We start from the raw sequence: 13,214 nt of genomic DNA, 5'->3' as shown, positions 1-13,214 counted from the left end.
CTGATTGTATAACCAGGAAGCGAGAATGACAACTGTAACAGATTGTACTACGTCAATAAAAGGCAGTAGGAAAGAGGCTCTTCATAAAGCCAGATGATTCCTTCTCACAATATTTAAATATTAACCTTAAATGCTCAAGAAGTCTTACATGTGACATTTGAGGAAGGACTCAGCTCTCAGGAATGCTAACATCTTTGAACAAGTATTAGCTTTTTTACTCAAAGAGCAACCGCAGCAAAACCTACACCTATTTGTCACGCGGATGGCAAAATGTTTGGCTAATGCAGGGTAAAGAGTAAATTATGTCACAGGCAAGGAAGGAACAGCTCCCAAGAAACATGGGGAACTGGAAGGAATTAGGAAATGCCTAAACTCTTCTCTGATTAACAATCTCAAACAGTGTCTGTGACAAAAACTCCCTCCCTCTTATAGAAAACCATCTTGGCCATGAGCAGGACCCTTCTTTCAGCACTGAAGACTCACCTGACTCCTCTTGCCAGATGTTTCCAGGGAGAAGGATGTACATACTCCAGTCCCTTTAACAAAAGGAAGGCTTGGTGGCTTTTCTTGCAGCACTACCAGAGGCCTTGGTGCCAGGTCTGCCTACTACCCCATTCCCTGTACCAACATTATTGTGGATGAGTATGAAACTAAAGCCACTCCAAAGACAGCACCAGTGGACATCCACTTGGAATTCTAAAAATATCTCAAGCAAGATGCAGACTTGCATCTGGTACTCTAAGGAGGGCTGTGCAATCAACCTAGACCAGTGATGGCGAACCTTTTAGAGACCGAGTGCCCAAACTGCAACCCAAAACCCACTTATTTATCGCCAAGTGCCAATACGGCAATTTAACCTGAATACTGAGGGTTTCGTTTAGAAAAAACAACTCATACATTCACATATTTTGCATTAAAAGAAAAACACAATAACAGAGCTTTCAATGATACAAACAACTTTTTATTGAAAGGTAAAAGTTTGCATTTGGCATGCATCTCTCCAGGACTCGTCCTCTGCTCAGCCACCGGACATTATTGTACTTAAACAATTATACTGTGCCTGAACTTCAAGAAGTGCTTGAAACTGTCGACAATTCAGAGCACGAGCCATGATGTAATTCACCATTTTTGTGACATCTTTGAGGACATCATCAAATTTTTTGAACAATTAATGTGATTTTTGCTGTTGTGTGCATGCTGATAATTTGTCTACCCTTGGCTCATACTTTGTAAGTTTGAGAGCAACACATGCAGCACTCAGGTCATCTGTTAGCCTGTTTCTGGTGTCAGATTTGATATAATTCAAAGCTGAAAACAGCTGCTCACAAGCATAAGATGATCCAAACAAAGTAAAGAAAGCAATCCCAAGTGCTTTCATTGACTAAAAATTATTTGGCAGAGAATTCCACACTTTAAGGATTTCATTTTCAGAACTAACTGTGCTGTCCTTTGGCATCCCTTCTATCTTCTCAAGTGTTTCACGCAGGTCGTAGAATTTATTTTTCCAGATAGAGCTTTCTTGAAATTCTATTAGCTCCATTTCCAGATTTTCTAAATCTAACCAGTGTAGGCAGGAAAGATCAAATTCTTCACATTTGGCTTTATCTGGAGAAGTAAGAAAACGGAGCCTTGTTTACTCACTGTGACGGCTCCTTCTGTTCTGGGTTTAAGGGCATCTTGTCATCTGTGGGTATTGCCATCACGTGTCCAGGGAGGCAGGACTAAAAATTATCTTCAGCTTCCTGTCTCCCTGGGCGGGAAACCCAGTTTCGGACTCGCCGAGCTAATGAGACAGGTAAGTGCACACACACAAAACAGTAAGCAATAAACACTGCTATAACAATACACTGAACTCCAATAGAAACTGTAACATGGAAGGAACAACAGTGAAGAGGCCCCCCACAACGAGATTTAGGACAGATGGCGGACATTGGGAGAGAATTGACCCGCACTACCATCAGACCAGACCCCCAATTTTAACCAGAGAACAGGAGGAGATAAGTCTTGGATCCTAATGGGCGGGCAAGATGCCCTTCAACCCAGAACAGAAGGAGCCGTCACGGTGAGTAAACAAGGCTCCGTTCTCAGTTCTGGGTGAAGGGCATCTTGTCATCTGTGGGATATCCAAGAGCTCAATGACCGGGTGGGATTAGGACTTATCCAAGACCTGCTGCAGGACCCTTCTGCCAAAGGCTGCGTCAGCAGAGGCCATGGCGTCTATTTTGTAGTGTTTTATGAATGTAGAGGCAGTGGACCAGGTGGCCGCTCTACATATCTCCTCTAGGGAAGCCTGCCTATTGTAGGCGGCTGATGTGGCAGCACTGCGCACCGAATGTGCAGTGATGCCTGATGGGGGAGTAATCTTACTGGCCCTGTAGGCTTCAATGATACACTGTCAGACTGCTGTGCTAATTGCAGAGCTAGACATTTTACATCCCTTGAAGGGACTGGTTAAGGAAACAAACAGGGCATCTGATTTTCTGATAGAGGCAGTACGCTTCAGGTATGTTTTTAATAACCTTCTCATATCTAGGTGATGCCACTCCTTCTCCTTGGGGTGAGTGGGGTTAGGACAGAAGGAAGGTAGATGAATCTCCTGTGATCGGTGAAAAGAGGAGTTCACCTTGGGAATAAAGGTAGGGTCGGGTCTAAGGACGACCTTGTCCTTATGGAAAATACAAAAACCTTCGTTGGAGGAAAGAGCGCTCAGCTCCGACACGCGACAAGCCGAGGTCACAGCTGTGAGGAAAATGGTCTTAAGCCTCAGTAACCTTAAAGGGATCTCGCTAATTGGTTCGAATGGGTGGCGTGTTAATGCCGTGAGAACCACGTTTAACCGCCAGGTCGGGAAGCGATGTATTACTGGTGGGCAGGTCTGCCCTACGCCCTTGAGAAAAGTTATGACATGGGAGTGTTTGGATAGAGGCAAGCCCCCATCTATTGAGAGTACGGTGGAGAGGGCTGCCACCTGCCTTCGCAGAGTGGAGACCTTAAGCCCCACCTGAACTCCTTCTTGAAGGAATTCAAGGGTGCTAGGAATACCAGGAGAGGGTCTATGTGTTTGAGCCTACACCAGAGCACGAACGCCCTCCAGGATGTATTATAGATCCTCCTGGTTGAGGGTCGTCTGGCCTCAATCATTGTGTCCACTACCTGAGTCGTGTAGCCTTCTTCTAGAAGGGGTCTCCTCTCAATTTCCACGCGGTTAAGCACAGCCATTGAGGGTCTGGGTGAAACAATGCCCCCTGATTGAGTAGGTCCGGGGAGATTGGAAGTTCCCAGGGCGGTTGGACCGAGAGTTCCCTTAGGCTGGGGAACCAAGGCCTCCGAGGCCACATAGGAGCAACGAGGATCACAGTTGCCCTTTCCTTTCTGATTTTTCTTATTACCTTCTGCCCTGAGTGGAACTGACGGTGGATTGAACCATCGTCTCCCCTGAGAGAGAGGGAGGGCGCCAGCGCAGGCTTGGGGAGCATGGGCTTGGGGAGAAGGAGCACCGCCCTCAGCGCCCTCACCACAGAAACGACACAGCCCTAGGCAGAGGCGACGGGTCTGGGCGTGCCCACAGAGAGGGCTCGGCGTGCTGGCTGCGGCACGCGTGCCATAGGTTCACCAACACAGACCTAGACCGAAGATGGATACTATCAATATATTAGACATACAGTTTTAGTGGAATCATAATGAATCAAACTAAACTCTGCACTATTCAGCTTTGGGTAGTTTAGACGTCTACTGACAAGAAAATTTAGAGAATCGTTTTGTTTTGCTCTCAATGGGTCGAGGAATTCAACCTCCAAAGCAAGGTCAGACTGTAATTCCCCGTAGAAAATGGATGTAAAAGCAAAGCAAAGCCCTTAAAAGTTTTAAAATAAAGTTTGCAACATATTAAGATGGTCCTCTGCAGACTCAAAGGGGGAAAAGCCTGAATTGCCCTAATCCAGAAAGTAAACCACTCCAGTGATTTAAACAAAGAAGTTCAAATAGAAAAGAGCAAGAGTCCAGTAGCACCTTAAATAGCAATAAAATTTCTGGCAGGGTATGAGCTTTCGTGAGTCACAGCTCACTTCTTCAGGGGATATGATGATCATGTTCAAGTATTTGAGGGGCTGTCATATAGAGGATGGTGCTGAGTTGTTTTCTGTTGCCCAAGAAGGCCGGACCAGAACCAGCGGGTTGAAATTAAATCAAAAGAGTTTCCGTCTAGACATTAGGAAGAATTTTCTAACTGTTAGAGCAGTTCCTCAGTGGAACAGGCTTCCTTAGGATGTGGTAAGCTCTCCTTCCATGGAGGTTTTTAAGTTCAGATGGCCATCTGTCAGCAGTGCTGATTCTGTGACCTTAGGCAGATGATGAGAGGGAGGGCATCTTGGCCATCTTCTGGTCACTAGGGGTGTGGGGGGGGGAGGTAGTTGTGAATTTCCTGCATTGTGCAGGGAGTTGGACTTGATGACCCTGGTGGTCCCTTCCAACTCTATGATTCTAAGTTCAAAGTTCACACCACTAGTATGCCCCTGCAGGGTATGAATTTATAAGTTTGCTCCCCAGCCTCCTCTCTAATCAATTCAGACTATGTAAAAATAGTTATCTGGAAAAAGTTACACTGTTTACATCTTCAGGGAGTACCTACTGCTCCACCTAGCATTTGGGAACATGAATCATGATTGGGGAAGGCACTGGCAAACCACCCCATAAACAAAGTCTGCCTAGTAAACGATGGGGTGTGACATCATCCCATGGGTCAGGAATGACCTGGTGCTTGCACAGGGGACCTTTAAAAAATATTTTTCCCCAGGATCTAAAATCTAGAAGATCCTCAAATTGGAGCTCAATAGACTGAACATATGTAGACACAGTTTTGCTAAAAAAAAATATTTTTGGCCAGCCAGGGTGCTTACAAGAGCTACATTCTTAAGTCTCAAGTAGGAGGAACCCAGACAACAGGTAAGTAGCCCAGCATAAGACTGGCTAAGGTCAGTGTCAATCAAACCTATATTGAGGATTAGATTAACATAAATCTCCTATCTCTTTCCACAGTGGCACTGGCATCGTGTAGCATCAAAGAAGATTATCAGGTTCTCACAGACGCCACTATAGCGCCTTTAGTATTCATGTCCTGGAGTAATAATTCCAAGGGCAAGAACTGTACAGGAGACCCATGTGCCTCAAGATGATCTTTTGCTTTATCTACAATCCTACAAATGGTATTCTAATAGATTTCAGGGCTCATTACCACTGCGGTGGTTGCAGGGGGTGTCACAACTCTTCATTCCTTGCCAATGGTTAGGAATATTGCTGAGTTCTAACAGCTTTCACTATGCAGGGCCAGAAAACTATGGCCGGGCAGGGGGCCAAAATAAGGCATCTCTCTCAAGCCCCTGGTTTAGGAACCAAGGAATAGAGGGATGTACTCACACAGTGGTGAAATGGCTAGACTTCATTGTTATCGAGTATAAGGGATTAATCTCCATTCAGCCCAGGGCTTACAGGGGGCAGGCCCCTTAGCTGTTCTGAGCTATTCCAGCGTTTTCTACAAGGTTAACCTAGGTGGGTCAAACCCCCACCACATTTATTTATTTTGTCAAACTTATAACCCACTTTATCCCAGCATGCCAGGCTCAGAGCGTTTCACATAATCTACGAAATATACAACACAATAAAATCAGATAAAGCAATACATTAAAACAGCCCTAAACGGATTAAAATCACAAATTCTAATTCCTAATGACTCATGGAATTGCAATATACAGCCACAATATGGACAGTATGGTAGTTGTTGTTCGGCAGCGGCGGAAAGCACAGGGAGGCCAGCATTTATAGTACAACCGTAGCTGGCCTCAACCGTACGCCTGGTGGGACAGTTCTGTTTTACAGGCCCTGTGGAATTCCATAAGGTCCTGCAGGGCCCTGGTCTCATCAGAAAGACTGTTCCACCAGGCCAGGGCTGAAAAAGCTCTGGCCCTGGTTGAAGCCAGCCGGACACTCCTTGGGCTGGGGACCAGTCAATTAGTATTAGATGATCTTCGTCTTCATACCAGGAGAGGCGGTCCCACAGATACAAGGATCCCAGATCGTGTAAGGCTTTAAAGGTAATAACCAGCACCTTAAACCTGATCCGGTATTTCATCTGGAGCCAGTGCAGTTGATAAAGCACTGGCTTAATATGTGCCCGTAGCGGGGTCCCCGTAAGGAGCCTCGCAGCGGCATTCTGTACCAGCTGGAGTTTCTAGAGTTTTGAAAGGTTGCCTGAATGAAGAGGTGTTCACTGATCTCTTTCATGCTTGATAACATGGAATGATGCTGGTCCAAAAACTTAGAGGGTGAGAGCATGAAGTTCCAGGTTTGGGTAAGAGAATCAGTCAGATGCCCATAAGAGGGATGTTACAAGTTCCTAACTCTACCTCTGCACGCCCCTAGATACTTTCCAGCACCTCAAAGTTCATATCACAGAATGCAGACTATGTCATTCATGAAAATGCAGTCTTCTGATGACTGCAGCGTCTCCCTTCATGGATATGATGAAAGGAAACATTCCGCCTCAACTTTTGACAGACTGGCTGCTTCCACATGGGAATTTCTACATGTTTTGCGGAGTACAGAAAGGACTAGTGGGACTCCCAGGAAAACCTCCTCAATTCTGCATTTCTTCCCCCCGTTTTAGCCCTTTTTTTGGTCTTCATGCCTCATAACAGACATTCAATACTGTGGTTAGATTGTCAGTCGAGGATCTGGGAGACCCAAGTTCAAATCCCCACTCTGCCATGAAAGCTTGCTGGACGACCTTGGGCCTGTTACACACTCTCAGCCTAACCTACTACAGAGGGTTGTTGTGAGGATAAAACACAGGAGATGCGAATGATGTAAACTGCCTTGGGTGCCTACTGGGTAGAAACACGGTATAAATGAGGTAAATAAATAAAAAAATAAATGAAGTAGGCTGCCCTCTCAACACATTCCTACTCCACTCTAATTGGGGTGCCTTTTCCTTCCCCTGTGTGGAAGCAGCCATTGTTAGTCTACATACATCGAATGAAAACCTAGCAGAAAGCTCTGCTTTTCAGCCACAACCAACCTCTTGCAGCTTGTATAAAAGTAGTTCCCTGTAAAATACATCCCTTGTAATTATCACATTTTGAAGACCCCTATTTAAGCCCAACCGGCCCCCATAGCTGCTCATAACTCTAAAAACAATCCATTTACATCTACAGTTTGACTTTTATGAGAGAACACTTTTCCAGCCAAAAGGCCGAGAACCAACAAGGAGAAAATACATCAGAGACTTGAGTAAAGCTGCACTATCAAGATCCATAGTAGGTTTTAATGTAGACCCATAAAGATCTTTGGAAAAAGGAAAGTTTTAACTTTTCCCTGAAAAACTTGCGATCCGGCTAAACCATTTTACGGTAACCTGCATGCAAGCTAAGTGACCACTGCCATCTAGAGGCCGTTGTTTTTATTTCAACAAAGCCGGCTTCTACTTCTCTGGTTACTTTTGAGCTTCCTCATCTATTACTAATATACAAGCGAATGCAACACATTATTTTAATGCCCAGCAATGTCAGAGGGGTAATGTTGTTTTGCAGCACTAATCTGACCTTGCCCATGAAAATTTAGTTACATTTGTAATAAAATATATTTTAAGATATTTTTCCAGTTTTCAGAATTTATACTTCACTGGAAAAAAACACCCCATCAGCAACACTATTTCATTTTTTAGATCTACAAACATGGAACACAGTGCCATTGGTCAGAAACATCTTACTGCTTTACTCATACGATGGCAGATAAGAGAGGCAGAGAGGGAGACAAGGTGGTAAGATTAGTTCAAATGTCTATGAAACAGCATCAATATGGCTGTCTGAAATTTTCCAACTGTGGCACGGGATGCAGCAACTCTTGCGGCTTCACTCCCTAGACCATTTAAAAATTCCCACACCAAGTTTACTATGTGAAGGAAGTGCCCAAGTGTGAAAACAGGGTTTTTGCAAGAAGGAGACTTGACTGCATAATTCAGTGAGGTCTCATTTGTGGTCTAGATCAGCCTATAGTCAGCAGCCCTCCAAGTCTTCCTAAATGCCCCCTCTCCTTCCCATCGATAGCATATGGCTGTATTCATGCCTCTGCCAGCCTCTGTTTCCTCAAGTCACTGCATCTCTGGTCCCACTCCCTTTGGCTGCCCTATACCTTGCCTGGCCTTTCTACGACCCCTCTCCCCCATCCAGACAGCATACAGCCCATCTTAAGCTCCATGAGGTTTTTTCAGTGACCCCTCTCTTATTATGGCCTTCCTGCCCAAACTGAGAGCCAATGTGGTGTAGTGGATAACAGCGGTGGTTTGGAATGGTGGACTCTGATCTGGAGAACCGGGTTTGATTCCCCACTCCTCCACATGAGCGGCAGAGGCTAATCTGATGAACTGGATTTGTTTCCCCACTCCTACACACGAAGCCAGCTGGGTGACCTTGGGGCTTGTCACACTCTCTCAGCCTCACCTGTCTCACAGGGTCTGTTGTAGGGAGGGGAAGGGAAGGTGATTGTAAGCCCATTTGATTCTCCCTTAAGTGGCAGAGAAAGTCGGAGTATAAAAACCAACTCTTCTTCTTCAAACTCCATCATCTCCCCCCTTTGCCTCAAGCCTTCTTTTTCTGAGTTCCTCATCCAGAGCTTTACCATCAACAAATGCAATGTACTATAAAAGGATATTTACCTGCTCCAAAGTAAGTTGCTTTGAAATAGTATCATTTTCCAGTTTTTTAATCTTCTTCATCAGTTTGTTCACCTGGAATTCCTGTTCCTGTTCTAAATGCTGCTCAAGTTCAGCCTTCTCATGCTGTAGCTGTAGACCAAGAGAGACAGGGAAACCTAAGACACAAGCATTTTAAAACTGCAATGGGAATGATAAAAGACAGCTTTCATTAGCTCTGATCTGAAAATGGAGTGATGAACAGAACTAGTTTAACACAACAAACTTTTAATATACATGAAATCAAAGACAATTTCTATGCTTTTTGAAAGGACAAAGTTGGGTTTAAAAAAATACTACGTGTTGCATAAACAAGGTATAAGTTTTGGAAAAGGCACTCAATGCAACAGCTTAGAACACACCTGTTTTTTAAAGGCAGAGATTAGAGACAGGCAACTGGAGGCACAGAGAGTTCAATCTGGCCTCCCCGAAGGGCTTTCTCATATGGCATCGGGAACAGCCCATAATCCCACATTGCTCTCCCTTATTATCTATCTTGAACCCTTTCTCCTGTTGCAGTTCTCCTTAGGAAAGATGGGAGGTGAACAGAGAACACTTGGTGATCTTTTGGTCCTTGCCCTATTTAAACAGCGGCCCATTCTAAAAGTTAGATGCTGACTAGGGGCACAGTGGATGAATTCGCAGTGGAATGCCTCCCCAAAAGCCCTTTTCAGGTGAATGCTCTTTTGGAGACTTTTACATACCTCCTCCCAAGGTGGATACTACTCACAATTTATCCAAATCTATTATTCCTTTGTGAGAAAAACTGTCCCAGTGCAGCACCTGCTTGCATTTTCCATCTTCTAGTGTTACCCAGCGTTTATTTCCACAAGGAGGATCAAAATAAGATGAAACAGTGGAAGGAAGACCTGCACCTGGATCTTCCTAATGTCTTTTGATTCACAATTGCAGCCTTTTAAACCCAGTGCTTTTTTGAAAGCTTAAAAAAAAAACACGTCGGTACTCTTATATAAAAAGTTGCACTGAGTTCCACCAATTTCCCGCCTCAGGACCTGAGTCAGCCTTCACCCCCTTTGAGCTTATCTTGTATCAAAATAAACTGATGATGATGAGAGAGGGGTGAAGTACCAGTGAGTACTGCCATTAAAATGCCCTGTTTAAACCAAAGTTGGGTTCCTACTTTTTTTTTTCCTTTTGAAGGACTAACAACAGCGCAGATGGGGGGTGTCAATTAGTGAAACTACATGGAGTTGTGGAGAGGTTAAACATCCCCCTCCTGTCCCTGCAAAGCTCTGAAGATGTGGCAATTGTGAATGTAAAGCATGTTTACATCCTCTACATAACATTAAGCTGCTCTGGCAAGTGTGGAGGTACATTCAGCTCTTTTCAGCTTTTAAGAGCATCAAGAAGTGCTGGGAAAGACCTGAGAATAAAAGTTTAAGAAACTCTATGGAATCCACATGATTACAACACAGTTCTAGCCTCAGCCATTGTGAAGAACTAATAGCAGGTACAACACCAATATGAAGAATTATGCTCTCAGGGCATGAGCTACATATGCTGTGCTTACAGTCAACTAGTTTCCATTTAATGACAGTATTCAAACCCACTGGTACACATGAAGATAAACAACCGAACTACACACACAGAATACCTACAGAAAATGAGCATAGGAAAATAAGGTTCCTCAACATTTTGTTTTCTGCTACCAAGTCAGTCAGTCTCTCTCGCTCACACACACATCTTGTTTTCAGACAAACATGTTCTCTTCCAAGATTCCTGCTAACAGGCCATTGCCTCCCTACTGTGTTCCAGCAGTACATTATCTATGGAACCAATCATTGTGTTGCATAAAGCTAATTGAACAAAGTGCTCTTGCAAGGCCAATAAGCAAGCACAAAGTGTTTCTAAAACCACCATCCAGGCATTTTACAGCACTGGTTATGACATATTATGGAGTGGGGGGATGACATGGTCTGAGCAGAGAGATGGGAATCTGAATACTGAGTGTGCAAACAAGCTTTCCCTTTAAAATTAAGCTGGCAGACTGAAGGGTTTTTCAAATCAATACTTCCTTACGCTAAAAGTGAAAAAGCTGATACATCAGTGGGTTTTTAACCACAACATAAATCATGCTGATGTGGGAAATTCCAGCCAAGTTGCTAATGGGAGATCTATAACTCTCATACTCGGTCAGCTTTGTATTTATATTGTATTGGGGGGGGGGGAACATTCTGGAAGGTTCTCTTCACCCACCCATGATGCTACTATGAATCCAGTGTCTAAGCTCCCTACACGACAACAGCAAAAGCTTAACAATGCAGGCACTCAGGCTTTGTGACAGTCACTTTGCTGAACAATCGTGTGAGGGCATGATGCTGCACCCATCAGGGGCTCTGAGAGTCTGCACAAATGCTCCACAAAGAGGCCTGTCTCCATCCATGCAGTTCCAAAATTTCTCAAGAGCAGCATATAGGGCAAAGTGGGGGGGGGGGTGCAGTGGAAATTGCCAACCCCTCTTTCAAAAACCTAAGTACCCTTAAAGTCTTCAGAATTTGTGGTGTGATGCAGGTCAATAGATCCATCACTATGAGCGAGATCTGTAAAAATGCAAATTAAGCAAATTCATGCAAAATTACACAATCTGCCCTTCTGCAGAATGAAGATTCTGTGGATTTGGAATACTGTAAAATCATAGTTCCAGAGATCCTGGCAGACATTTTCTTAGGTGGCAAAACGGTAAGTTTGGGAAAACAATGAAAAATACTAAATAGACAGAGCAAGGACTCGACACCCAAGATACCCAGACAAACATTTTTAACATCCTCTGCAACTCAACTAACTTTTACTTTCATAGCCTACTTCTTGATAGTGTATCCTGAATTTATGTTGTTATGGAAAAGTTTTTTTCTTTTGATTTTCAGGAATTCCTTTCTTGGTCTGCATTCCTACAGTCGACAACAGCCCTAGACATAATGCTATCAACTTGAGATTCTCCCAAAGGAAATTACATGCAAATTGAAAGGAATAGTTGCAATGGGTAATTTCAGCCTGAAGAAGCGAGGCACCATCTGGATTTACACACCTCTAGTTAATTTAGCGTGTGCAATTTAAGCAATTACCCCAGATGTATTGTTAAGCATAAAGTAAGCGCTGCTTTTCATAGTGCCAATGGGTTCAAGGATTTCTTCTCTCCCCAGAAAAATTTCCTCCCCACTGGAAAATGTTCATTTTAGAAAGTGCTGTTATAGCTGTCAATCCTTTAAGGATTTCTTAAATTAAGTGACTGGATTTTAACTGATTACCTGATTAAACACTTTGAATTTTCAAAAACAATTTTTAGATAATTAAGAAAAACCTGTTTTTTCCTTCTGTAGTGGCATACAAGGAAAATAAATAAAAGTTGTTGCCATCAGGGAAAAAGTTATTACAAGTTTTCAGTATAAAGAAAAACTGGATCCATAGAATACACCCTAACACACTGAAATCAAAACAAATTTAAAAATAAACAAGTTTAAGGAAGGTCTATCAGTGTTATGGAAGAGAAGGCAGCCTTGCCTGTGAGATCAATGAGGAAAAAGCAAAAAAAAGAAGGAAGGAAAAGTCAGTAGAAGCTGATTTAACTATTATTTGTACTTTGAAGCTTGTACTTTGAAGCTTGTCAATCGTTAATAGCTGAAAAAATATTGATATTTATCAACTGAGCACAACCAGTTTTCCAGTCACATATTAAAATACTACAAAACTACAGGTTCGACAGGAAGACAAACTGCTACTTCTTAAGAAAGGATACCAACTGGTAAAGATATCTCCAAATTTATCTACCCTGTTAGCCATGGGTGTAGACCAAGCATCAAGTTTCTTGAAGCAAAGGTGGAAGACATCGAACACCAGACAGACCTTGGAAAATCACCATTTTCCCTAGAACCTGATAAGTCTAGATACTTAGTCTCACCTGCGGCCTGTTTTTCTCATCTTGAGCCTATTAATTATAGGAAGGCCTTTACCCTTGCCAGATGCCAGGCCCTACCATCGGCTGTTTTAGAAAATATAAGAAGATTCCTAGATCAGAGAGGTTTTGTTTGTGTGGGACAGGGGACATTGAAACCATTGAAAATGCACTATGTTGTCCATTCTACCGTGAAGTTAGATCAAAGCTTATTTTCCCCCTGCTTGGTAAATTCCCTGAAGCTTTTGGCAAAGAAGCTCCTATTAGAAGATCCACAGCTTACGCTCCAAACTGCTAAGTTCTGCGCTGCTGCTATTAAAATACGCAGAGCTGTATTAGAAAATGATCGTTAGAATATTTTACAATTTTAAGGTGATAATTTTAATCAGGGGTTGTTTTTATTGATCTTACACCTTTATTTGTACGGGCAGTTTGAGATTCTGCGGTGCAAAACTATTGAGTCTGGAAATTTTGAAGTGTTGGCATGTGATTGGTCAGTTGATCGTATTAATAAATTTGATTGATATCTCCAAATTTATTTTTCACCACATTTGGTACTGATAA

The 13,214-nt window shown here is 43.2% G+C and overlaps 1 protein-coding gene across 1 annotated transcript in view; it reads right to left on the bottom strand.

Annotated features, from left to right (window-relative positions):
- The window catches only part of CCDC6 (coiled-coil domain containing 6), an 80,017-nt gene that overhangs the window by 17,585 nt on the left and 49,218 nt on the right, over positions 1–13,214 (bottom strand). The window contains exon 3 of the mRNA XM_056850049.1: positions 8,705–8,833. Coding sequence (XP_056706027.1) covers positions 8,705–8,833 — 129 coding nt within the window. The remainder of the gene's footprint in view (positions 1–8,704; positions 8,834–13,214) is intronic.

Source organism: Euleptes europaea, chromosome 5 (genome assembly GCF_029931775.1).
Source record: "Euleptes europaea isolate rEulEur1 chromosome 5, rEulEur1.hap1, whole genome shotgun sequence".
NCBI lineage: Eukaryota > Metazoa > Chordata > Lepidosauria > Squamata > Sphaerodactylidae > Euleptes > Euleptes europaea.
This window is presented reverse-complemented; position numbering and strand designations above follow the sequence as displayed.